Source organism: Ranitomeya variabilis, chromosome 7 (genome assembly GCF_051348905.1).
Source record: "Ranitomeya variabilis isolate aRanVar5 chromosome 7, aRanVar5.hap1, whole genome shotgun sequence".
Classification (NCBI taxonomy): Eukaryota; Metazoa; Chordata; class Amphibia; order Anura; family Dendrobatidae; genus Ranitomeya; species Ranitomeya variabilis.
Window position 1 is genome coordinate 5,279,785 of NC_135238.1, and position 27,158 is coordinate 5,306,942.

General features: G+C 46.8%; 1 protein-coding gene across 1 annotated transcript in view; it reads left to right on the forward strand.

Moving 5' to 3' along the window:
• Nucleotides 1–22,742, forward strand: part of LOC143785066 (uncharacterized) — a 166,340-nt gene extending 143,598 nt beyond the window's left edge. The window contains exons 9-12 of the mRNA XM_077273735.1: nucleotides 4,316–4,432; nucleotides 7,404–7,417; nucleotides 18,662–18,929; nucleotides 21,151–22,742. Of these exons, the coding sequence (XP_077129850.1) occupies nucleotides 4,316–4,432; nucleotides 7,404–7,417; nucleotides 18,662–18,929; nucleotides 21,151–21,335 (584 nt within the window). The 3' untranslated portion in view covers nucleotides 21,336–22,742. The remainder of the gene's footprint in view (nucleotides 1–4,315; nucleotides 4,433–7,403; nucleotides 7,418–18,661; nucleotides 18,930–21,150) is intronic.
• Nucleotides 22,743–27,158: the final 4,416 nt, after the last annotated feature.

Here is a 27,158-nt window from a genome sequence, read left to right on the forward strand (position 1 = left end):
GCTTCTAGTTTACATAAATCATCCTGTAATATAAAATTGTCCTCCCCTGTATTCATTACCCTGCAGAGTTTAGTGTCAAATTCTACTCTGAATGCCTCCTACAAGGTCATTAATAAATATGTTAAAAAGAAGAGGGCCCAATACTGACCCCTGTGGTACCCCACTGCTAACCGCGACCCAGTCCGAGTGTGCTCCATTAATAACCACCTTTTGTTTCCTATCCCTGAGCCAGCTCTCAACCCACTTGCACATATTTTACCCTATCCCCATTATTCTCATTTTATGTAACAACCTTTTGTGTGGCACCGTATCAAAAGCTTTTGAAAAGTCCATATACACTACGTCCACTGGGTTCCCTTGGTCCAGTCCGGAACTTACCTCCTCATAGAAATTGATCACATTAGTCTGACAGGACCGGTCTCTAGTAAACCCGTGCTGATACTGGGTCATGAGGTTATTCCTCTTCAGATACCCCAGTTTAGCATCCCTTAGAATGCCCTCCAGGATTTTACCCACAGTAGAGGTGAAGCTTACTGGCCTATAATTTCCGAGTTTAGTTTTTGTCCCCTTTTTGAATATTGGCACCACATTTGCTATACGCTAGTCCTGTGGTACAGACCCTGTTATTATGGAATCTTTAAAGATTAAAAATAATGGTCTATTAATGACTGTACTTAGTTCCTGCAGTACTCGGGGGTGGATCCCGTCCGGGCCCGGAGATTTGTCCATTTTAGTGATTTTTAGACGCCGCCGTACTTCCTGCTGGGTTAAGCAGGTGACATTTAATTGGGAATTTTTATCACTAGTCATATTGGCTGCCATGGGATTTTCTTTTGTAAATACTGATGAAAAAAAGTCATTTAGCATATTGGCTTTTTCCTCATCCTCATCCACCATTTCACCCAGACTATTTTTAAGGGGCCAACACTCTCATTTTTTAGTTTCTTACTATTTATGTAATTAAAGAATATTTTGGGATTATTTTTGCTCTCTCTGGCAATGAGTCTCTCTGTCTCAATCTTTGCTGCCTTGATTTGCTTTTTACAGAATTGATGTAATTTTCTATATTTATTTAATGCCTCCTCACTACCTACTTCCTTTAATTCTCTAAATGCTTTCTTTTTGTCCCTTATTGCGCCCCTTACAGCTCTATTTAGCCATATTGGTTTCCTCCTATTTCTAGTATGTTTATTCCCATACGGTATATACTGTGCACAGGTCCTATCCAGGATGCTAATAAACGTCTCCCATTTTCTTTGTGTATTTTTGTGTCTCAGGATATCGTCCCAGTTAATTGCACCATCTCTCATCCGTTGGAAATTTGCCCTCCTGAAGTTTAGTGTCCTTGTCACCCCTCTACTACACATCTTATTAAAGGAGACATGAAAACGTATTTTTTTGTGATCACTATTCCCCAAGTGACCCCCAACCCTTATATTTGATATGCGGTCTGGCCTGTTGGTTAATATTAGGTCTAGCAGTGCCCCCCTCCTTGTTGGGTCCTGAACCAGTTGTGAAAGGTAATTGTCTCTCATAGTTGTCAAAAACCGATTACCTTTGCTGGAACTGCAGGTTTCTGTTCCCCAATCTATTTCAGGGTAGTTGAAGTCCCCCATAATAATGACTTCTCCTTGAGTCGCAGCTTCATCTATTTGCTTTACGAGGATATTCTCTATTGCTTCCATTATTCTTGGGAACTCATAACAAACCCCTATCAGTAATTTATTATTTTTTCCCCCTCCCTTTATCTCCACCCACAGGGACACTATATTTTCATTAGATTCACCTATATTATCACGCAGGATGGGTTTTAAGGACGATTTTACATATAGACACACCCCTCCCCCTCGCTTATCTGTACGGTCATTTCTGAACAGGCTATAGCCCTGCAAGTTAACAGCCCAGTCATGGCTCTCATCCAGCCACGTCTCAGATATCCCCATGTCATAATTATGCTCCAACACCATTAATTCTAATTCCTTCATGTTGTTGGCGAGGCTTCTGGCATTAGTATACATGCACTTTATGTATCTGTCTGTACCTCTATTCTTTCTTAAATTATTAATTGTTCTAACCCCATCCCCTTATTTTATTTGTAATTGCAATGTACATATGATCGTCTTCTTTATAATATTTTTTTAATACTTTTGTAAATACTGCCTATCTTTTGTGGAGTAAAATATATAATTTTACTAGCTTGTCTCTACCTCCTTTATTACGAACTGTGCGTCCTCTGAAGTGAATTGCGCTACTGATTTGGGTTGGCTCTGGACACGTTAATTGGAGCTGGTGGCAGCATACTTTGTTCTGCGCGTTTGAGAGTCTTTCTAGTGACAGCGGCGTTGATAATTATTGTTGCCGCCTGAGTGGGAGTAGTTAAATTGCCCTTACTGCAGTGAGCCCAATAGCCAGTACACAGCAGGCTGCCTTTCTGGCGACTAATTCCCCTAGGTGCCGTACCTAATCTGACCTGAGGGTAAGGGGGGCACCAGAGAGCTGCAGGTTCCAAACCGGAACTGGGAAGTGGGATATAGATAAATCCCGTTCAGAAGGAACCAGGTGCAATCAAACAACCCCAGTTCGTGACAAATTGCTGTGAGTAGTGGGGACGATAAAGAGATCCTCCCCGGGATCCTTGACATACTGCTGGTATCCGTGACATAGTGTGGGCAGCACGGTGTGAACCGTCACAATTGGGTTTAACCCTCTTACAGGCGACAGTTTTACTTTCTGCCATTTTGATTTTTGCAGTCACTTTTTATCTTCCCAGTTTCATTGTTATAGGATGTCTGTATTTGTAGGAGTTAATGTCACCCTGTGGAGGAAAGGACAGATCTGCTGCCATCCTTGTGGCTCCGCTGTTTATTCCAAGGATATGCTTGGACTTTTAGACTACTTGGGTAGTTAACCCTTTCCGCACTGGCTGACTTTTTTTTTCGGGTTTCATTGTCTTCTCCCCTTTTTCACAAAGACATAACATAGACAGATGAGGCCTGTTTTCTTGCAGGACAAGTTGTAGTTTTCAATGACGCTCAACACACAGTGACACACACCACAAGGAGGATAAGCCACAAAAGGTCATTGCTAAAGAAGTCGGCTGTTCAGTGGGCTGTATCCAAGCATATTAATGGAGAGTGGAGTGGAAGGAAAAAGTGTGGTAGGAAAAGGTGCATAAGCAACCGGGATAACCGCAGTCTGGAAAGGATTGTTAAGAAAAGGACATTCAGTAATGTGGGGAAGATTCACAAGGAGTGGACTGCTGCTGGGGTCATTGCTTCACCACACACAAACGTATCCAGGACATGGGCTACAAGTGTCACATTCCTTGTGTCGGCCACTCATGACCAAAAGACAACGCCAGAAGCGTCTTACCTGGGCCAAGGAGACAAAGAACTGGACTGTTGTCAGGGGTCCAAGGTGTTGTTTTCAGATGAAAGTAAATTCTGCATTTCATTTGGAAATCCAGGTCCCAGAGTCTGGAGGAAGAGTGGAGAGGCCACAATCCAATCTGCTGGAGGTCTAGTGTGAAGTCTCCACAATCAGTGATGGTTTGGGGAGCCATGTCATCTGCTGGTGTAGGTCCACTGAGTTTTATCAAGACCAAAGTCAGCGCAGCCGTCTACCAGGACATTTTAGAGCACTTCATGCTTCCCTCTGCCAACAAGCTTTTTGGAGATGGAAATGTCATTCTCCAGCAGGACTTGGCCCCTGTCCACACTGCCAAAAGTACCAATACCTGGGGTAAAAACAACAGTATCACTGGGCTTGATTGGCAGCAAACTCGCCTGACCTTAACCCCATAGAGAATCTATGGAGTATTGTCAAGAGGAAGATGAGACACCAGACCCAACAATGCAGACGAGCTGAAGGTTGCTATCAAAGCAACCTGGGCTTCCATAACTCCTCAGCACCTCAGCAGCGCCACAGACTGATCACCTCCATGCCACTCCGCATTGATGCAGTAATTGATGCACAAGGAGTCTGATCAAGTATTGAGTGCATTTACTGAACATACATTTCAGTAGGAACATTTCAGATTTTACAATCATTTTTTGCAAGCTGGTGTTAAAAGTATTCTAATATACTGAGATAATGACTGTTGGCATTTCATAGGTTGTAAGCCATAATCATCAACATTAACAGAAATAAACACGTGAAATAGATCACTCTGTGTGTAATGACTCTATAGAATATATGAGATTCACTTTTTGTATTGGAGAATTGAAATAAATTCACTTTTTGATGATATTCTAATTTTGTGAGAAGCTCCTGTATATAGAATATATTGAACTCTTACATCTTTTTTTACATAAAGTACTTGAAAATAAAAAAACCTGGTTCCTGTTTGGAAATAGAAAGAATACTGAAAGAAATGGAAATGATGAATCCGCAAAGACATCGACCACAGACTCCGTGACTGTTGGCCTCCAGGGTGAGATTCTGTTATTTTATCTGTTGGTGTCATGATAATGTATAAAATGGCGTATGATTTTCCCTTGTTATCACACACCCTGCATGTGGCCCCCCTCGCAGCCCCTGCACTAGGGGATATCTGTCCCTGGCTCCTGTAACCCTACACTCTCTCCTCACTCCTTCCTTCCCCCCTCCCGTAGGAATGTTAATTAAGCCAGGAGTGTGTACAAGTCTCTTTGTTTGAAATCCATGTGCTTGCTGTATGTGGGGGAGATATTGCAGAAGCTGTACTGTGACGCCAGTATGTGATAGAAATATGACAGTTACATATTTGAAACGTGCTTTGATAGAGCTTCGCTACAGCGCCTCTTGCTAAAGTCTAACTCCCAAGGAACCCAAGAAATGGATTTCTCCTAAACAAAGTGGAATAGCTAGTCTGAGTTTAGACTCATTAGAAAGCTAATTTCAATATAAGATGAGTGATGTGTGTGCCTTTATTCTGCTAGGTTCTCAAGAACATTTATAAGTATTATAAGTTTTCTTACCAAAATGTGCACCCGGGCAGCTAGGGGAGGTGCAGGTAAACCAGCCCCTTTAATGATGTTGCAAGCCCAGAAATATAAGTTACTGCACTCAGCATAGCCTTCATTCTTGCCTGCGATGCTGCTTTAAAAAGACCCTCTGTAATGCATTGTCATGTCTGGCTCCTCCCACCAGCATGGTTAGCCTGGAATGATCTAAGTAATACGTGAGTGTGCTCTTCTATTTTAATCCTTATTTTATTTTGAAGTGCAATGTACATATGATCGTCTTCTTTATAATATCGTTTTAATACTTTTGTAAATACTACCTATCTTTTATGGAGTAAAATATATAATTTTACTAACTTGTCTCTACCTGCTCTATTACGAACTGTGCATCCTCTGAAGTGAATTGCACTACTGATTTGGCTTGGCTCCGGACCCGTTAATCGGAGCTGGTGGCAGCATACTTTGTTATGTGCGTTTGGGAGGCTTTGTAGCGACGGCGGCGTTGATAATTATTGTTCCCGCCTCGCTGCAGTGAGCCCAATAGCCAGTACAAAGCAGGCAGCCTTTCTGGCAACTAATTCCCCTAGGTGCAGTACCTAATCTGAGTTTCACAGAAAACTGCCAAAAATTCTAAAAAAATCTCTTTATTAAACAATTACTTTAAAAACGTAGTGCATGCAACACCATCACCAGATAATTGACACTTGAAAATAGAAAAAGAACCTAGGGAGGTGCCTATCCCTAATAGCCTATCACTTGTCAGTACCCTACCTGCCAGCGGATGTTGGCACCCTAGACCTGCGCAGTGGCGCCCCCGCTCACCGTCGACTATCCCTTCTGATCTAGTATTCCCTATTCAGGAAGGGAGAGAAAAATGTATATGTGTGGTTCTCAAAAGTGGGAGGAGAAAAAAAAAATATATATAAAGGTAGATACTGTCCCTTGAACTCACCCTACCTATCAGTGGGGGTTGGCACCCTAGACCTGCGCAATGGCGCCCCCACTCCTAGACGGCTGTCCCAAAAGTGATTACCCTATCAGAAAATTCGGAACAATCACTAATGTAGGGTACTGAGATGTGAGAGCGTAGTGAACCAAGAAAAAAAAAAAAAAGAAAGAAAGGAAGGGGTTGAAAGTTTTGCAGAGGATATAATAATCCAAAAGATTTACTATGTTATATGATAAAAACACGATTTTGGGCTAGGGATCCTAACAACAAAGAGGTCAGACTGGACACCTCCACTGGGACGCAACCCTCATTTGGATAACTAGATAGACTCCTTCAGACAATTGATAAAATCCACCATCATAGATACTAACAGGAGACAAACATCCAACATCAGTGCCCAGGAGAGAAAGGCCATACAGTCTCCGAAAACCAACAAAGAAATCATCATCAAACCTGCTGACAAGGGAGGTGCAATTGCAGCGCCCCAGAGTCCTGGTCGTTGCAGTGATGTCATTCTTCCACCAGGGGGAGTGATATTACGTCTGAAGGCAATAAAGGAGATCTCTTTACCATCGCACGCCCTGAGGCTTCTCTAGTGTCGGCAGCGGTCAGTGATGTAACCACAAGTATGCAATTTGAATTCATGTGCTCATGTGCTGTCTAGATGTGCACAGCCATGCTCAATACAAGTGAATTTAGCAAAGCCGAAGTGTGGAAATCCTATCATCGTGGTCACATGATGGCCGCTCCCAACATCAACATCGGAGACTCCTGACAGTGCGTGCTGTAAAGATTCAGAAGTCTGAAGTCACATAGACTTTAACCCCAAGCCTGGACAACCTCTTTAACAATCAGTATGGAGGTATTATCTCTGCATTATGCTGATAATAGAGGATTATGGTTTGATGGTATTTGCCTGTTATATTACAATATTCTTATTGCGGTATTAAATCTTATATAGCGGTATTAGAAATATTGGAAATCTTGATTTCCTCCAGGCAGGGTAATATTAGTAATAGAGACCCCCATCTGGGGCCCTGGGTGGGGACACAATGAGCCTGTGTTCTTTAAAATGTCAGGGCTGAACTTCAGTCCCAGTCCGTACCTGATTACTTGTGTGTTATATGTATAATGCTTGTGTATTGTGGATTTTACGTTTTCTTGTTAGCTAGTGTTCTTTTCACTACTTTTCGTAAATCTGCCCTTCTCCGCATTCGTGTGCATTCAAGCTAAGATTGGCATCACATCTGCTAGCTGTTAGGATTTTCCTTAATTACCTATTTCCAAAGGAGGGGGATCAGCTCTATAGGTTTTATGAAAAGTTAACTTATTAGAATGCAAGCTCTTGGTTAATTATGAGACTTCTTATAGATTTGCAATCATATCTATGATATGTATTATGTGTATTGTGCCGGTGTATTACATGTGGATTATAGGGATTTTATGTAACATAGAAGCTGTAGGAAACTTTCCCTGATTCATCACTGTTATTTTCTCATTTTATTTTACAGACAAAACCTTTTCGGTAAGTTGTTTGTTGGCCTAAACTCTCACTAATGGTTGCATATACCGGTATATAAAAATATATATATATATATATAAATATCTCAAATTAAAAGTGTTCCCTTTAATAAATGTCCATTTACATTATTCTTACAGTCAAACAGAATTTAGAAATAGTCCTTGGATACTGGATTATTGTACAGGTTCCTGAGATCTCGGGATAAAACAGTCAAACACTCCAGGAACCGACTTGATCAATCAGGGGAGCCCCTTATCCCTGTGTGGCCTATTAATAAAAAACAACAACATAATCACGTTCCTCCATCATGTTCTCATACACTTTATGCAGTTAATAGCCTCTGTGTCTGTACTGTTACATACTTAGGCTGTTAACTGGTTCATGCAGCTTTACATGAACACCCGAGCCTTACACTATGGCTGGTCCAAATAACTAAAGCAATTGTTACCATCCACCTCTTGTGTCTCCCCTTTTCCTCATAGATTGTAAGCTTGCGAGCAGCAGGGCCCTCATTCCTCCTGGTATCTGTTTTGAACTGTGATTTCTGTTATGCTGTAATGTCTGTTGTCTGTATAAGTCCCCTCTATAAGTTGTAAAGCGCTGCGGAATATGTTGGCGCTATATAAATAAAATTATTATTATTATTATTATTATTATTATTATATGAGATAATAATACGTGTGTAAAAAGCATAAGAATAAGCGAAGTAAGACAAAAGCTGTTCTCCCACCAAACACTTCTCCAAAGTGTCTGGTGTTTGGTGGGCAAAGCGGTTACCTAACATGCAAAGAAAGGTTTTGTCCTCTCCTCTAGGAATCACCTCCATCTAGAATGCTGCAATAATAGACTCGGCTCTGCTGCGCCTTTCCTCATCCAGTCTAATGGAGAGAGTTGAGCAGATCTGCCATAGTTTTGAATTTAGCAGATTTGCTCAAATTCAGGTGGTAAATTGACTTTGGATCAAATTTATTTAATACGAATCGAATGCACCCCGTTGTCTTCAGGAAAAAAGTCAAATATTGGGTCCTCCACTTTCCTAACCCAAAGCCTAAAGGTACCTTCACACTAAGCGACTTTACAACGATATCGCTAGCGATCCGTGACGTTGCAGCGTCCTGGATAGCGATATCGTTGTGTTTGACACGCAGCAGCGATCAGGATCCTGCTGTGAGATCGCTGGTCGTTGCTGAAAGTTCAGAACTTTATTTCGTCGCTGGATCTCCCGCTGACATCGCTGGATCGGTGTGTGTGACACCGATCCAGCGATGTCTTCACTGGTAACCAGGGTAAACATCGGGTTACTAAGCGCAGGGCCGCGCTTAGTAACCCGATGTTTACCCTGGTTACCATTGTAAAAGTAAAAAAAAAAACACATACTCACATTCCGGTGCCCGGCGTCCGCTTCCCTGCACTCCTCCTGCATCCTGTGTAAGTGCCGGCAGTAAAGCAGAGCGGTGACGTCACCGCTGTGCTCTGTGGGAGATGCCGGAGATGTTCGGCACTTACACAGGATGCAGGAGGAGTGCAGGGAAGCGGACGCCGGGCACCGGAATGTGAGTATGTGTTTTTTTTTTTACTTTTACAATGGTAACCAGGGTAAACATCGGGTTACTAAGCGTGGCCCTGCGCTTAGTAATCCGATGTTTACCCTGGTTACCAGGGGACTTCGGCATCGTTGGTCGCTGGAGAGCTGTCTGTGTGACAGCTCTCCAATGACCACACAACGACTAAACAGCGACGCTGCAGCGATCGGCATCGTTGTCTGTATCGCTGCAGCGTCGCTTAGTGTGAAGGTACCTTTAGTGTGAAGGTACCCTAATAAAAGCATCGGCCATTACCTGTCCCTGCCTTCAAGTTTTCTTAACTTGTTTTGAAGTCAAGTCGGCACTGGTGGAGAGACAACGGGAACCCGAGCTGGTGCTTTATGAAGTGTTAGTCTCACCTGGTGAGGAGGAGTCACAAATGAGACATGGACCGAGGGCGATGGCACAGCAGGCTGCGAGGCACATGGAACAGTAGGATCAGACCAAGTGACTATGCTGGATGGCAGACTAAGAAGTAAGGCTTTAAGACACAGAAACTGGAGGGCATATGATGAGGGAAATGGCAGGTCTGAAGCAGCACTAATAAAATAATAAATATTCTCTAAGAATTCACAGCAAACGATGTGTTAACCACCTGCCAATAGCTAGCAAAGGGTTAATCAGCAGGTCTGAAGATTGGTGGACATCACAGAAAGATGAAAAGATGTCAGCCCATGATGCTTACTGCAAACGATAGGTCACCCAGTTGGTCTTGTGGAGCTCCAGGTGCTAGTTACAGAAGTCAGAAGTCTAAGGAGATAATAGCAACAGAAGAAGCTGGATATTGACGGAGATCAAACACATAGGAGCTGAACACAGTACTGTCCTACAGCTTAGACAATGGAGTGTCTCGATCTGGAAGAGGAGGTCACATCGGCATGCCGGCAACTTGTGGTGGCCATAAAGGAAGGAGGCAAATCCTAGCCCAGCTGAGTTATGGGGAGTAACAGGGAGTGAGTGGACGACCGACAGAGAAAGGTGAGTATGATATTTAGCTGTTTTTTAACTCCTCCACGGCCCATATGGATCCATCAAAATGGCAGCCGACTTGCAATTCAAATCCCATAATTCTCTAGAAACTGTGGATTTCGGAAAATATTAAACATATTCATTGCATTTAGAATCAATTCTTCATCCTTAGTAATGAACCAATATCAGATAGTAAATACCTAATGACATCTGCTAGGAGAGAGGAGAGAATCTTTGTAGACTCTGAGCCCCAGCAGGCAGGGTCCTCGCTCCTCTCGGACCAGTAATGACTTATGTTGTTTAACATTACTGTACTTGTGTTTTATTATGTACACCCCCTCCTCAGCTTCTCGCGATTTCCAGGGCTGGTGCAACATCTTGTGTGCGCTATGACACTGTGATGACCTATATCAGCCCATCTAATCAAGAGAGGATCTATGAATGCCATCAGTTGAGAGTCGCAGGCCTCCTTTATGACAGTCATGGAGTATTGACTGGGCTGCTGGACCAGGAGACTGTGTATCGGTTCTCTCATCTGTCAGATAACTGTGACAAAGCTGAGATCCCTGTGCACGTCCCATGTCAGGATGAAAGACGGCAGCTTGAAGGTCGTTCTCTGAGCCCGGAGACATCAGATCTTCATAGCAGAGATCACATTCTTGTCAATAAGAGTTTATCTGAAGATACAAATGACGTCACTTATTTGACGTCGGACTTTAGCTGCACACGTTGCTGAGATGTAAAACAGAAAATCTGCAGAAACATCCATAATCTCCATTCTAAGAACCGCTGATTCACTGGGATATGAGAGCAGATTGTAATAATGGCGGCAAGTTATGATGCGAAAAATATATGACAGGAGCCGTGTAACCTTTCCAAGATGAGTAAAGACCTGGTTTGGCCCATATGTTACATCTGGATAGAAAGAAGCTTTGTATCTACTATGTGCAAAATGTTGGACTGGAGTAGGACCTGAGGATTAGGCCCCAGGAGACGCACCCCGTGATCACCGTCAGTCATGGAGCACGCTTTCCCACTGTCCTTATATAACAATAGAGACTTAACATCAATAGCATCAGAGGAAAAGGACACTTGGCGCTGGCCCCAGTCCTGTCAGGAATCACCTCTTTTGGGCGAGGTCTACTTAAATCACCAACCTATTTGGACCAAGACGGTCTGGACAATCGACAATATGTAAAGTCAGTGATGGTGGTGATGATGGAGACAGTAACATAATGGTCGTTGTAAGAGGGTGAACTGTAGTCCCACTGAGAAGGCACTAGGTCCCTGTGGTTTTTGCCTGCTGCAGCAAAGGACAGACACTGCCAGGCCCCCGGAGACTATGTGTGCTGGTGGGTGGGGTCTGATGTCGGGTGTGTAAAGTGTCAGATAAGGAAGTGGTGGCAGAGAAGAAAAGGCGGGAAGAGAGGAGGAAGCAGCAGTGTGATAGAAAGAGACTGTGTGAATTTGCTGCCAGTGTGTTGGAGAAAAGCTTCGAGAGGAAACAACACTGTGAGAGACTTGTTTTTGTTGCTAATGTTTTTCTGGAAACAGTTAACCTTTATTTTGGAAGACTGAGACTTTACTGAAAACCCAGTACGTATTTGAGAGTCTGTGGAGTCCCGGTGCATTGAGTTGAGAAACAACTATGGACAGACTGCTGATATAAAGACGGACTGATTGTTGTAAGAGCATTTCTAGGAACTACAGGAGGAGAGACAACTTCTTTGGGCCACTAAACTAAGTCCCCGGCGTTTGGGCACGGCATCGGCCGGCAAGACGGAGAAGCGTGCTGTAACTTATTGGCGCCGAAGACTTGGACTGGCTGCAGCCTGTGTGAAATCCTGCCTGAGAGAAGACTCATCTTAGGTTAACGGTACCATAGTCATAGATACCCGGGTATCCCTTTGCAGAGTGTTTAATCGTTACTTTAGAGGTGTATCGCATATTAGATGTGTGTAAGTTATACTCAGTGTGTCATTCTAGGGGCTCCTCTTTATAACACTACATTCAATTTATGCTTGTTCTTGTATTGAGTTGTTCTGTGAGGTAAATTGATTATTAGCCTGTTGGAGTATACAGTTCTCAGGAGACCTTGGAGTGGCACAGTGATTTCAGCTGCTGCTGAATTAGTGTATCTTTTGGGTTCTTCTGCTTGAGTATTCCTCATATTACCTTACTTATTCTGCCTTTGAGTAAACCACTGTTAGAGATTTCTGCCTTAGTCTTGGTTTGTGACTCACTGGATCTCATTCGGACCTCTGGTCATTACATTTTTGGCATAGTCGGCAGGATCCAGTGTTTGTCGTGGACGAGGGCGAGGGTAGAAATGACCCCGCTGTATCCGCATCCTCCTCGGGGGTTGAGGTTCCCCTGGCAGCCGCGGTGACTCCGGGAGGGTATGTGCCTGTAGGAGCTTTACTTCAGCACATTCCGAAATACGATGGGCGCAATATGGCGTTGCAAGATTGGGCCGAGAGGGTCCGGAGTATTCTGCGCATGTGTAATTTGACCCCCGCGTTACGCGCTGAGCTAGCATTAAATGCACTGGAGGGTGATATTAGGCGTATGGTGATGGTGCACCCAGAATCAGAGAGGGATACGTTAGAAAAGATTTTGGAACTGTTAGAGGGGAGTTTGGGGGGCCGAGCGCGTGTGGCCCAGCTTCGGTCCCTATTCTTTAATCGTCCTCAAAGAGAGTGTGAGTCCCTGATGCAGTACTTTAATATCTTGCAAGAGACGTTGAATGAGATGCAGCGACTAGACCCGGGGGCCATGGGGGCGTTCCGGGAGTTAGACCGCTTGCTCCGGGATCAATTCATCACCGGGTTAGTCAATAGACTTCTCCGGGACAAACTGTTGGAAATGGCCCGGGCTGCACCAGAATTATCTTTCTGGCAGATTTACCGAGCTGCAGTGGAAAGGGAAGAGAAATCTGCCCATGTGCCCGAGGGGTCAGTGAACAGTGCCCAGCTGGAGGAAGGTGGGTCATCGGGGTCAGGGGGAGAGGGGCTGTTAAGCGTGGTACCAGCTTTGCGTGCTGAGGTAAAGGAGTTGAAGCTGAAATTGTCTCAACTGACAGTTGGTCCCTGCCTATACCCCCTCACGGGGGCCTTCTGCCCCACCCCCTGGAACGGTGACCCCACCGATGGCCAGGTCGCCCTATCAGAATGAGTCGAGCCCTCGTCCACGAGGAACAATTACCTGCTGGAAGTGTGGGCGCCAGGGACACATCTTTCGTTACTGCCGGACGCTGGCAGCTCGAGAAACCCCGTCGCCGGCTTTAAACTTCCGGCCGCTGCCATGAGAGGGCAAGCAGCAGCGGCTCCACCCGCACAAAGCCCTCGATGGGATGAGCAAGATTTGTTTGCATGTAGTCCAGTGATAGAAGCAGAGTTTGAAGGGCGGAAGATGAGGTGCTTGGTTGACACGGGATCCGAATGTACTATAATGCCTCTAGAAGTATATGAGAGATACTTCAGTCGACTAGTGATGCCAGAGGATGGCCGAGTGATACGACTTACCGCCGCAAATAATGGTCAACTGTTAGTCAAGGGGATCGTGTGGATGCAGCTAAAAATGTTTGGTCAAGAGCTGGGGCAGAAAGGGGTAGTACTGGTGGATCACCCCCCTAGAAGAGGAATGGAGGTGACGCTCGGAATGAACGTGCTGCGAGACTTGAATCACCAGATGTATGCCAGTGAAGGACCCCGGTACTGGGCCCGGGTGACAAGGCACCGACCCACACAGAGAATTTTACACCGTCTAGTGCTGAGTTGCGACTTGCTGAAAAGTGCGGTCCCAGGTGGCCCGCCCAAGAGAGTTCCTCATTTGCCAAAGTACATATGGCTCGGTCTTTGGCGATTGTGAAGAATGGACGGGTGCCGGTCCGATGCATCAATGTTTTAGATGAGGCTGTTACAATTCCCGCTGGGACCATACTGGCTGAACTGTTTGTGCCGGCAGAGAAGGTGCCAGAAAGTGCAGGATTCGAACTGCGACCGGATCAACAGTCATCCTGGACATTTGCGGTCGAGGTAGGCCGGACTGAACCTCCTACTGAGGAATGGAATGGTCATGTGATCATGGAGCAGATGGGGGTGGATCGGGAGAAGCTGACCCCAGTGCAGTTGGAGCAGTTGGAGAGTTTTGTGGGAGCATCAAGAGACCTTTTCCCGACATGGAGAGGACTTCGGGTGTACCCAGACGATTGAGCATGACATTCCAACGGGGGATACTCCACCCATTAGAGAAAGATATCGTCAAATCCCTCCGGCGCTTTATCAAGAGGTGAAGAGCATGGTGGCCAGTATGCTGGACAACCAAGTGATCCGAGAGAGCCGGAGTCCCTGGGCGGCCCCTGTAGTCTTGGTCCGCAAGAAGGATGGGACACTCCGATTTTGTGTGGACTATCGAAAATTGAATGCCCAAACCGTACGGGACGCATATCCTTTACCCCGTATTGAAGAATCCCTGTCGGCCCTGGGTCGGGCCAAGTATTTCTCAACGTTGGATTTGGCAAGCGGGTACTGGCAGGTCCCAATGGCTGAAAAAGATCGGGCCAAGACGGCGTTTGTCTTACCAATGGGGCTCTTTGAGTTGAACCGGATGCCCTTTGGCCTCGCTACCGCCCCGGGTACCTTCCAACGCCTGATCGAACATTGCTTAGGCGATCTAAATTTTGAATCAGTCCTGATATATCTAGACGACATTTTGGTGTTCGGAACCTCGTTTGAAGATCATCTGGAGAAGCTGCGTCAAGTTCTCCGGCGGCTCAGGAGCTACGGCCTGAAAATAAAACCAAAAAAACTCAAATGTTACGAAACCAGATTGAGTATTTGGGACACCTGGTGACCCCGTATGGGGTACTACCTATAGCCAGTAAGATTAAGGCGGTACAAGAGTGGCCACCTCCCTGTGACCTGCGAGAAGTGCGGGCCTTCTTGGGCCTAGCAGGATACTATCGGCGGTTTGTGCCTAAATTCTCATAAGTGGTGGGTCCCTTGAACGAACTTTTGAGAGGGACAGCGCTGGGTCCTCGAAACCGCCCCATTCCATGGGGGCCCCTACAGAAAAAGGCATTTGATGAAGTGAAAACTGCCCTCACGAGTGCCCCATTGCTGGCATACGCCCGGTTTGACACCCCTTTTTTGTTGTATACCGATGGTAGTCTTCATGGGTTGGGGGCAGTACTAGCACAGGTGCAGGACGGCCGAGAGCGAGTGATTTCTTATGGCAGCAGGTCTTTAAGAGACTCCAAGCGAAATCCGGCCAATTACAGCTCATTCCGACTGGAATTACTGGCCCTGGTGTGGGCAATGACAGAACGCTTCGCCGAGTATCTAACAGGGGCTGAGGTGCTAGTCATGACAGATAACAACCCGCTAGCTCACTTAGAGAATGCGAAGCTGGGAGCGTTGGAGCAGCGGTGGGTCGCCAGACTGGCCAAGTTCAATTACCGCATTAAATTCCGCTCTGGCCGAGAAAACGGCAATGCAGATGCATTGTCAAGAGTGCCCCTTGGGTCATCAGGGGAAGATGTTGACGAACAACTTGAGGACACTGAAACTCCAGCTTTGGGGCAGATACCTATCTTCCAAAGTGTGGTACACTCAAGTGGGGTGGCCACCGGAATGCCCTGTGTCCTGGGTAAAACACCCTCAGATTGGACAAAAGTCCAGGATGAGTGTCCGGACGTTGCACTTGTGCGTCGTTGGGTACAAAACAAGGTCTGGCCCAGTGCAGAGGACAAGGCTCAGTTGTCCATGGAAGGAATTAAACTCCTTCGACAATGGGATAAATTGTGTGTGGAACAAGGTCTTTTGTATCGTAAGGTGTACCTGCCATCTGAGCTGCAGCATCGGTACCAACTGATAATTCCTGTGGGGATGGGTCCCGTGGTTGCTCGTGAGGCGCATGAGAAGGGGGCCCATTTTGGAAGTGAAAAGACACTTCAGTGGTTGCAGCGAGTCCTCTATTGCCCTGAGTTGGGAGGGATGGTGGCCGACGCATGTCGGCAATGCCGAATTTGTGGGCTCAACAAAAGCCCTGAACAGCGGGCTCCCACACAGTCTATTAAGACTTCAGCTCCACTGGAGCTACTCATGATTGACTACGTTTTGATAGGGTACTCTACGTCAGGGTACTCCTATTGCCTGGTGATGACAGATCACTTTACCAAGTATGCTGTAGCGGTGCCGACAAGAGACCAGATGGCCAAGTCGGCGGCTGAGGCCGTTTGTCGACATTTCTTCCAAGTGTTCGGGTGTCCGCAGAGAGTACATTCAGATCAAGGGGCCTGCTTTCAGGGGACGCTGATGAGGGAGTTGCACCAGCTCTATGGTATCGAGCAGTCGAGAACAAAGCCTTACCACCCTCAGGGTAACGGGGCGTGTGAGCGTTTTAATCGGACCTTGTTGCAAATGTTGAGGTCCTTAGAGGGTCAGCAACAGACACGCTGGCCTGAGTATCTCCCCGAATTGATGTGGGCTTACAATAACAGGGTGCACAGTACTACTGGTTACTCACCCCACATGTTGATGTTTGGTAGACCTGGCCGAGACATTGAGGATTTGAACATGCCGGATCCCTCCTCCGCCCCCCTTCGGACTGCATCCGAGTGGGTACGAGAGCATAGGCGGCGGTTGAGGGTGGTGCATCAGGTGGTGGGCGACCGCCTTCGCCAGGTGGTCCATAGGGACACGCGACCCGTACAAACAGAGTTGTTCTCTCCGGGAGACAGATTGTTGGTGAGGACAAAACGACGGTCAGGAAAGCTGAGTGACCGATGGGAGGCGATGCCGTATCTGATAAAAAAACAGGTGAATCCTGAGATTCCAGTGTACGAGGTCGAGCCGGTGGGGACAGGGGGGGCCAACCCATAATTTGCACCGTAACATGCTACAACCGTGCTGGTTTGAAGATTTGGCGCCTAGTCCCCCAGAGCCGGAGGCCGTGTCCCAAGGGGCGGGAACTCTGAATGATCTTGAGTTTGATGGTGTGCTTGTTCCTGCGCCTGCTTATTTGCCCACTTCCGACCAATCTGGTCTTGTATGATGAGAATGTTGAGGATGTGGAGGATGCTGTTGAGGAGAGCGCATCAGATCGACTGCTTGGTCCTGACGCTGTATCACGGAACATCGAACCGCAGAAGGAGGCAACTCCACTTGCGCCCGCTAACACGACCACGGAAGTGACTTTAGCTCCCTCTAGGGTTGCACCTATTGATGTAGGACTCAGGAGAACTACACGATCTACGGCTGGAATACCACCTCAGCGATATGCTCAGGATGAATTTGAGTGGGAAGGTATGTCGAGGACGCCAACCTCTAGTGGGGTGGCATGTAAGAGGGTGAACTGTAGTCCCACTGAGAGGGCACTAGGACCCTGTGGTTTTTGCCTGCTGCAGCAAAGAACAGACACTGCCAGGCCCCCGGAGACTATGTGTGCTGGTGGGTGGGGTCTGATGTCGGGTGTGTAAAGTGTCAGATAAGGAAGTGGTGGCAGAGAAGAAAAGGCGGGAAGAGAGGAGGAAGCAGCAGTGTGATAGAAAGAGACTGTGTGAATTTGCTGCCAGTGTGTTGGAGAAAAGCTTTGAGAGGAAACAACACTGTGAGAGACTTGTTTTTGTTGCTAATGTTTTTCTGGAAACAGTTAACCTTTATTTTGGAAGACTGAGACTTTACTGAAAACCCAGTACGTATTTGAGAGTCTGTGGAGTCCTGGTGCATTGAGTTGAGAAACAAGTATGGACAGACTGCTGATATAAAGACGGACTGATTGTTGTAAGAGCATTTCTAGGAACTACAGGAGGAGAGACAACTTCTTTGGGCCACTAAACTAAGTCCCCGGCGTTTGGGCTCGGCATCGGCCGACAAGACGGAGAAGCGTGCTGTAACTTATTGGCGCCGAAGACTTGGACTGGCTGCAGCCTGTGTGAAATCCTGCCTGAGAGAAGACTCATCTTAGGTTAACGGTACCATAGTCATAGATACCCGGGTATCCCTTTGCAGAGTGTTTAATCGTTACTTTAGAGGTGTATCGCATATTAGATGTGTGTAAGTTATACTCAGTGTGTCATTCCAGGGGCTCCTCTTTATAACACTACATTCAATTTATGCTTGTTCTTGTATTGAGTTGTTCTGTGAGGTAAATTGATTATTAGCCTGTTGGAGTATACAGTTCTCAGGAGACCTTGGAGTGGCACAGTGATTTCAGCTGCTGCTGAATTAGTGTATCTTTTGGGTTCTTCTGCCTGAGTATTCCTCATATTACCTTACTTATTCTGCCTTTGAGTAAACCACTGTTGGAGATTTCTGCCTTAGTCTTGGTTTGTGACTCACTGGATCTCATTCGGACCTCTGGTCATTACAGTCGTCATGTCTTACAGAGGATAACACTTTATTAAAGGGATGGTGATAATGAAGACATTATGGTGAAAGAATGAGACAACTTGATGTTGACAATGATGAAAGCTGCTGACTAAAGCGATGATGATGATGTTGCTGCTGTAGTTCTGGCTTTACAATCTCTTTGACCTGGCATTGTCTTTTCATTGAACGGCTGTAAGGCAAGGGTATGATTTGGGTCATTGTGCTTTATTTGGATTCTTAAATATTTTTGTAATCCTCCCTGTGATGAACAGATCTTTATTATAACTATTTTGAAAAATTCATTAATTTCTCTTTCCTGTTAGTTTAAGAGTTCTGTTGGGATCTTCTCCAGATCCTTGGAGAATGAATATTCCTGGCTGCGGAATCTGCTTGAATCTCAGGACTTCGGTAAAATTGAGCCTGTTTACTCTTGTTGTATAAGCAACAATGGATTCCCCAGATTCTGTGATGACGTCTCTCAGTGCAAATTCGGGATCCTGTATCACAGCAAGAACAGAGGGAGAGTGAACTTGACTGATGTGACGGACTCTCTGTATGATGAGGAGCTGGAGCTTCTCTCCTCTACACTTGGTAAGAGATGGAGGATTGTGAGGAGGACAGCAATGTCTTATGTATGATGAGGAGCTGCAGCATTTCTCCTTCAGACTTTTTAAGAGTGAATGCCTTGACGCTTGAGGATTCCATACATCATATATAGTTGTCTAGCTGAAAACTCATGTTTTCAATGAGCAGAGTGAAGAAAGCTGCTGTCAGACATCTTGGCATTTCCATTTTCTTTCATGCCTTTTTACCCCACCCTGTACTCTTCAGACCCCTCCCCTGTCCTCCCTCCAGACCCCTATGTCTGTCCTCCCTCCTGATCCCTCTCTGTCCTTCCTCCTATCCCCTCTCTCTGTTCTCACTCCACCCCTCTTTCCCTGTCCTCCTCCCTCTAGACTCCGCTATCAGTCCTGCTTCATCCAGATCCATCTCTCTGTCCTCCCTAAAGATCTATCCCTCTGTCTTCCCTCCAGTCCCTCTCTCTATCCTTTTTCCATACCCCTCTCTCTGTTCTCCTTCCAGATCCCTTTCCCTGTCCTCCTTCCTCCAGATTCCTTTTCCTGTCCTCCTACTTGCAAATCCCACTACCTGTCCTCCCTCCAGACCCTCCTCTCTCTGTTTTCACCCAAGACCCCTTTCGCTGTCATCTGTCCAGACCCCTCTCTCTGTCCTTCCTGCAGACCTCTTTCTCTATCCTCCCTCCAGACCCCTCTCTCTGATGTCGCTACAGACCCCATTTCCTGTCCTCCTTCCAGACCCATCTCTCTATCCTCCCTCCAAACTCTTTGCTCTTGCTCCAGACCCCTTTCCCTGTCCTGCCTCCAGACCCGTCTCTGTCCTCCCTCCAGATTTCTGTCTCTGTTCTCACACCAGACCCTTTTTCCTGTCCTACCTCCAGATCCCTCTCTCTGTTCTCGCCCCAGACCTTTTCCAGTCTTCTCTCCAGACCCTTCTCTTTGGTCTTGCTTCAGACCCCTTTTCCTGTCATCCATCCAGACCCCTTTCTGTGTTCTCGCCCAAGGCCCCTTTCCGTCGTTCGTCCAGACACCTCTCTCTGTTCTCCCTGCAGACCCTTTTGCCTGTCCTCCCTCCAGATCCCTCTCTGTTCTCGCCCCAGACCCTTTTCCCAGACCTCCCTCCAGACCCCTCTCTCTGTTCTTGCTCCAGACCCCTTTCCCTGTCATCCTTCCAGACCACCCTCTCTCTGTCCTCCCTGCAGACCCCTTTCCCTGTCATCCTTCCAGACCCCTCTGTCTGTCCTCCCTGCAGACCCCTTTCCCTGTCATCCTTCCAGACCCCTCTGTCTGTCCTCCCTGCAGACCCCTTTCCCTGTCATCCTTCCAGACCACCCTCTCTCTGTCCTCCCTGCAGACCCCTTTCCCTGTCATCCTTCCAGACCCCTCTGTCTGTCCTCCCTGCAGACCCCTTTCCCTGTCATCCTTCCAGACCCCTCTGTCTGTCCTCCCTGCAGACCCCTTTCCCTGTCATCCTTCCAGACCCCTCTGTCTGTCCTCCCTGCAGATCCCTTTCCCTGTCCTCCCTCCAGATCCCTCTCTGATCTTGCCCCAGACCTTTTTCCCAGTCCTCCCTAAAGACCCCTCTCTGTTCTTGCTCCAGATCCCTTTCCCTGTCATCCGTCCAGACCCCTCTCTCTGTTCTTGCTCTAGACCCCTTTCCCTGTACTCCCTCAGACACATTTCCCTGTCCTCCCTCCAGACTTCTCTCCTTGTCCTCGCTCCAGACCCCTTCCAGACCCCTCTCTGTCCTCCCTCCAGACCCCTATCTCTGTTGTTGATCCAGACCCCTTTCCCTGTCCTCTCTGCAGACCCCTCTTTGTTGGGGGCTTCCGGCAATGATATATATCACACACCTCTTGGATGTCTCGGACATAGTTAGCCGTAACGTCCACAGTGAGATCTGGTGTGAGAAGAAGGTGAACCAAGAGTGACTGCAGGACTGGGCGAAAAGGGCAACGCACCAGGTCTGTGATGGTCCAAGGAGATAGTAATAAGTTATTTGTTTCCTCTACCTGCTCCTCATGATCCATCAGACGGACACTGACTGGCCACCATTTTCCTGGATTACTGCAAATGAAATCTCCAAAAGTTCACATTCATTAGAATCCAAACAATCAAGTGAAATTCATATGAAATAGATTAATTAGATCTGATTCATTCATATCTGTACTCGGCACATAAAGTGACATTCGTGGTCCGAGCTGCAAGTAATTCTAATCTGGGATCTCCTACAGGAAAGGAGAACGTGGTCGTGGTGATCGATGATCTGGATGATGATGGTGATGCAGTGAAGAACACAATACTCTGCTCTCAGCCCAAAATAGAGAACCTCGCTCAGGATCTGATCCTTGTAAGGAGCGCGCCACCGGAGGAGAAGAAGAGGAGAGCGAAGGACGCACTGAAAAGAGTCTTACACTGAGAAGACGTAAAGAAGACACCTCATTGTACTACGTGCCCTGGTGACCGGGCCAAATGTATAAGATCAGACATGTTACTTTATGTGGCAATAACTCTGGAATGTGTCAACATATCCCAGTAATTCTGAGAATGTTTTCTGTGACACGTTGTACTTTATATTAGTGGTAAACTTAGGATGAAATGTTTAGTCTTTATAAAGATATCACACATTGGACAAAGATTAGCAGTTTTCGAATCTATAATCCAGATTGTCAGACCACACAAAATAGTTAATAAATCACATTTCCCTGATGTTGGTTTTTCCTCAGCACCGGCTGTAAAGTGTACTTTATTTTATTAGGATGTTAGAAGCTTTAAAAATGCAGCAATATTTTTTCATTTTTTCAAGGATATTTGTAAAACTTATTTTTTAGGGACTTATTCTGTTTTCCAGAGAGTTTCTGGGACCTAATATTGGAAAATCCCCAAAAGTGATATCATTTTAATAACAGCACCCCTCAACATGTTCACAAACTGCTGTCAGGTAGTTTATTAACCCTTCAGGTGCTTTTCAGGAATTAATACAAAGTGGAATGACAGGAGTAGAAAATGTTTTTTTTTTTACCACCTACATGTTGCTAATATCTGAACAGGCCCCTATAGCTGGCAGACTCTAAGGCCATTACTTTGCCGTGAATTGTCATTGCATCCATCAGGACCACACAATCATGATCTCCGGGAGAAGAAGGGGCTATATAGAAGCCCCACCCTCTGTTAACCATCTAGATGCCGTCGTCACTTGACTGCAGCATCTTAGGGGTTTAACGGTCATAGTTGATGCCACCAACACTGATGGTGACTGATGGAGGCTATAGTGTACAGCCGGCAGCGGTGCTATGTACTTAAATATCTCAGGTTAGTAAAAGGACGCATTGGGGTCACTAAGGAGACCTCCCATAAGTTAGTGCATCCTAGCAGCATTCAACACAAGCTGACGACCTTAGGACCCTTAAATGACAGTCACATCCCACCCATGTATATAGAAAGTCAGCACTAATAGCAGGATACGTGGAGTAATCCGTGTGTATGAGAGGTCGCAGAGGAGCATTAGAGGGCTAGCAAGTCTAAGACCAAATGTGACGTCCACCACAAAAACCGCTCACGGTGGAAACCCATGGACAGAGAGTGGATGTGAATCTCATCACAAGTCCTGAGCCATGGAGGAAGATGAGAGGAGCCATTCATAGCAGGCAGGTCCAGGGAGGCTCCAGGGTTTGGGCTTTTTTGTAAAATTTGTCCAGAGTATGAAGTTACTATATGCGGCAGCGCTTACTATATCTGTATTTCCAATACTTATTATTACTTGTGTTAGTCATCATGGTGGAGCTTTAGTATCCGTGCCCCTGTCTTCAGCCTCCGGCAGGGTTATGCAGGATATATATATACATATATATATATATATGCTCTATATATATATGGGTTCTCGGTTGCTGCAGGGTTTTCCCTTCTCATGTTCTGTTATTTCTCTTCTATAGTTTTCGTGTAATCACATTTATGTACTAATAAAGCTGTTACATGTTGTGTACCCGGCAGTGTATGTTATATTCTGTGTTATGGTGTGCATTGTTACTACAGACACTGTGTATTTCTGGTTCCATGAGTGTATGATGGCATCGTATGATGGCAGTGTGTGATTGCAGTGTGTGATTGCAGTGTGTGATTGCAGTCTGTGATTGCAGTGTGTGATTGCAGTATATGATGGCAGCGTATGATGACAGTGTATGATGGCAGCGTACGATCGCAGTGTGTGACTGCACTGTATGGTCCTAGTGTACACTAGGTGGTCCTAGAATACACTGCACTTATTAAGGTAGCCCAATCCTCAGGCATTATGAATAAAAAGGAGTTCATTTTTCTCAATTGTTAGGGGTCGAATTCCCTCCTCTGCACAGGGGGAATCTCAGGCCATCTCCGCTGCGGTCTCCCATTCTTCTCCTGCCGCAGTGGAGACGTCAGTCCCAGCGTCTCGCTCAGTCTGACTCTGTTCAAAGAGTTACTGCTGCCTTTCCAGCTTCTGCCATTGTAGCCAGTACTGGGCAGCGGCGAGCAGACGTCTTTGGGACTAAGTCCTACTTTTCCCCTTCTGAGCATGCCCAGGGTAAGATCTCTCATTTGAGAAGTTGCTCAAGTTCTGTGGCAGCCTCTCATTGGTCCTTCTGGGAAGGTCCTGTAGTTGCTGCAGCTATAAAAGCTTCGCATGACCGCACGGCCATGCGCTAGTATCAATCTATGTTATGTGCTTTGCGCCTGTGTGGTCTTGTGTGTATGTATTCAGGGTCCCGGCTGAAATAAGCCTTAGAATACCGGCACCTCTGGTGAGGAGTTTTGTGTGTATGTATTCAGGGTCCCGGCTGAAATAAGCCTTAGAATACCGGCACCTCCGGTGAGGAGTTTGAGTGCAAGACCACTGACTGCTATCAGCTCAGCAGTTGCTGTGTACTCCTGTGAGTCTAACAGGGCACAGTGCTTTCTTTTGTCGGCGACTCTGTGAAGTAACAGAGCTAGCTTATACCGCCAAATAGTGCCACCATTCACTAGCATCAGGTTCCTCCTGCACGGTGAACCCCGGGCTGCGAACGCACCAATAACTTCATCTATTTACTCGGTGCATTCCGCTAACCCTAACACTCAATATTTCACGTTTTAAAACTCAATTTTTTTTAATTTTTTTTACCAAAAATCCATAAAAATCCGATCAGCCCTCCGGGCCGCCCAATTATTTCTGGTATTGGTTAAATTACGACTAACCTTTCTCACTCTGTAGACCTTTTTCTTCAGAAGTATGTTATAGCCCTAGATTCTTACCTTAAAGATTCATCTCATCTCATTGATTCTATTTTGAAATTACCACCTATTCCTAATTGCTTTTTAATTACAATGGATGTTCAAGCCTTATACACCAATATTCCCCACGATAGGGGCTATAGAGGCAGTGCAACAATTCCTTTTAACTGATTCATCAATGCCTACCCTTCAAAAAGACTTTTTAAAAAGTGCTATTCTCTTTGTGCCTGAAAACAATGTATTTTCTTTTGAACAAATCTTTTATCGTCAGGTCAAAGGCTGCGCGATGGGGACGAGATTCGCCCCCAGTTATGCAAATTTATTCATGGGGGCATTTGAGTCAGCTTTCATTGTGCAGCCTGGCCTGACATCCGGTAAATTAGCTTTTTATCGACGCTTTATAGATGATTTATTTTGTATATGGACCGGTACATAAGGGGATGCACAGTTTATTTCCAACCTCAATAAGAACACAGCTAATATTTCCTAGTGGCGCTAGGAACAGCCGGACCATAGCGCGGGCAGCGGCGGCAGCAGCGACAAGGGGAGCCAGGAGCCCAGTGACGCCGGTGGTGATCGGGAGTTCCAGGGCAGAGGGTGCAGCGGCGGGCTCACCTCCCCCAGGTGGGCCTGGCATAGGCACCGGACGTCAGAGCAGGGCGACGGGCAGGCTGGCATCGGCGGTTCAGCTTGGCCTGGGATGCGGAGGTCGAGTGATGGGTGCCGGTCGAGCCAGTGTTGCAGGAGGCCGAAGGGATGTACAAACAGCCGTCAGGTCAAGATCCGCCAGGAGGTCCAGCGACAGGAGCATTTTGACAGTCTCGGTCCCCCTGGTGACATGGAGGCCAGGGGTGCGGGCCTGGGGCACCTCAGCGGCAGCGACGACCCCGGATCTGGGAGCGAGCATCTAGATGATGGTGAGCAGCGGGATTCCGGAGACACGGCTGGTGGGGACACAGCACCTGCGCAGCCTCGTGAGTATATGTCTATTCCTCTTTCGGTGCCGGGTACGGTGGGGTTAGTGGAGGGGGTAGGGGAGGCTGGTTCAGGGCTTCCTGGTGTTAGAGAACTTTTAGCGGGTATGGCGCATATTTTGAGGAGATTGGATGCGGGGGCAGCAGGCAGCGTGGGAGGGTCACCCGCGGGGGCTTGGTTGATGGATTCTGGTAATGCAGCCGGGGGGGGCTCTGGCGTGGTAGCGAGGTCTGGGGTTGCCACGTCGGCTCAGGCAGCCGGGGTGTCCGTGTCGGTTCAAACAGACACGGGTAAGAAGGATGAGGTAAAATTAGATGATCGGGCAAAAGGGGAAGTTTTTGTGTGTTTTGAGGGTCCCCTCGGTGCCCATTTAAAGAAGGAGGTGAAGGAGAAGATTTGGAAGGACAACTTTGTGGAGATTTTCTCCCTCCTCCCTTTGGAAAAATTTAATTTGGACAAAGGGAAGAAGGATGATAGCAAAAAAGAGGAGGAAGAGAAAAGGCGTTGGCGTTTGATTCCGCAAACGTTTGTGAATTGGCAACAGGCTTTTGCTATCTTGGCCAGTGTGATAGGAGAAAAATTTCCAGAGAATTGCTCGGTCTTTTCTGTTATTTTGATTCTATTGGGGAGGCACATCGTACGTATGGGGGCCAGGCTTGGCTGCGTTACGATGAGCAATTTAGGCAGCGGAAGGCGGTTAGGCCCGAAATAAAATGGGATCAAAAGGACATTGGATTGTGATTGAAGGTGATGGCCCCTGTGCGGTACAGGCAGTCCTTTCAAGGGGGCGGGGGGGGGGAGTAGTAGTCAGCAGTCAGGTCAGGGGGGAGGAGGAGGACAGGGGTCACAGGGGGCAAAAGACAAAACGGGCACGTGCTGGCAGTTTAATGACGGCCAGTGCAAGTTTGGCAATACCTGCAAGTTCAAGCACGTATGCTCCCATTGTAGCGGAGCCTCACACGGGGCTTCAAAATGTTTCAAAAAAGCAAGGGGCAAGCCAGCAGTGGGTAGCGGTCATGGGGGTGACGCCGGTGAGGCTTCAAAGGATGGCCCCTTATCTAAGTAGATATCCGGACCGGTTTAAGGTGGTGGTTATTAGGGACGGTTTTGCTGAAGGTTTTAGGATTCCTCGTCCGACTCATGCGGTCCCCTTTTCTATAAAAAATCTGAGGTCTGCAAGTTTACACGCGGATGTTGTTTCGATTAAGTTAGCAAAAGAGGTGGAGTTAGGGAGAATGGCGGGTCCGTTTGTTTCGTTGCCTATGGAAGGGGTGATTGTTTCTCCATTGGGCGTGGTGCCCAAGAAGGAGCCAAATAAGTTTCGTTTAATTCAGCATCTGTCGTACCCAAAAGGTTGTTCGGTTAACGATGGCATTGCGGAGGAATTATGTTCGGTTGTATATACGTCGTTCGACGCGGCAGTGCAGTGGGTTCGTATGTACGGAGCGGGGGCCTTGATGGCAAAGACAGACATCGAGTCTGCCTTTCGGCTTCTGCCGGTGCATCCGGAGAGCATTCCGTTACTCGGTTGTTTTTGGAAGTGAGGTTTTTATTTGGACAGGTGTTTGCCTATGGGCTGTTCGATTTCTTGTTCGTTGTTTGAAACTTTCAGTACTTTTCTGGAATGGGTTGTTAGAGATGTTTCTGGTGTTCCTTCGGTCATTCATTACTTGGATGATTTTTTGTTTGTCGGTCCCCCAGACTCTGCGGTGTGCGACAATTTATTGGCCACCATGGAATGGGTGGCCAGGCGTTTTGGGGTCCCTTTGGCACAGGAGAAAACGGAGGGCCCCTGTACGGTTTTAAGTTTTCTTGGGATTCTTATCGATTCTGCAAAGATGGAGTGCAGGTTGCCCGATGACAAATTGTTGTTACTGAAGCAGGAGGTGTCCAGAATCGGACAATTGAGGAAAGTGACGTTGAAGGAGTTGCAGTCGTTGCTGGGTCGCCTGAATTTTGCTTGCCGTATCATGCCTATCGGACGGATTTTTTGCTGAAGGTTGTCCAGGGCTATGGCGGGAGTCAC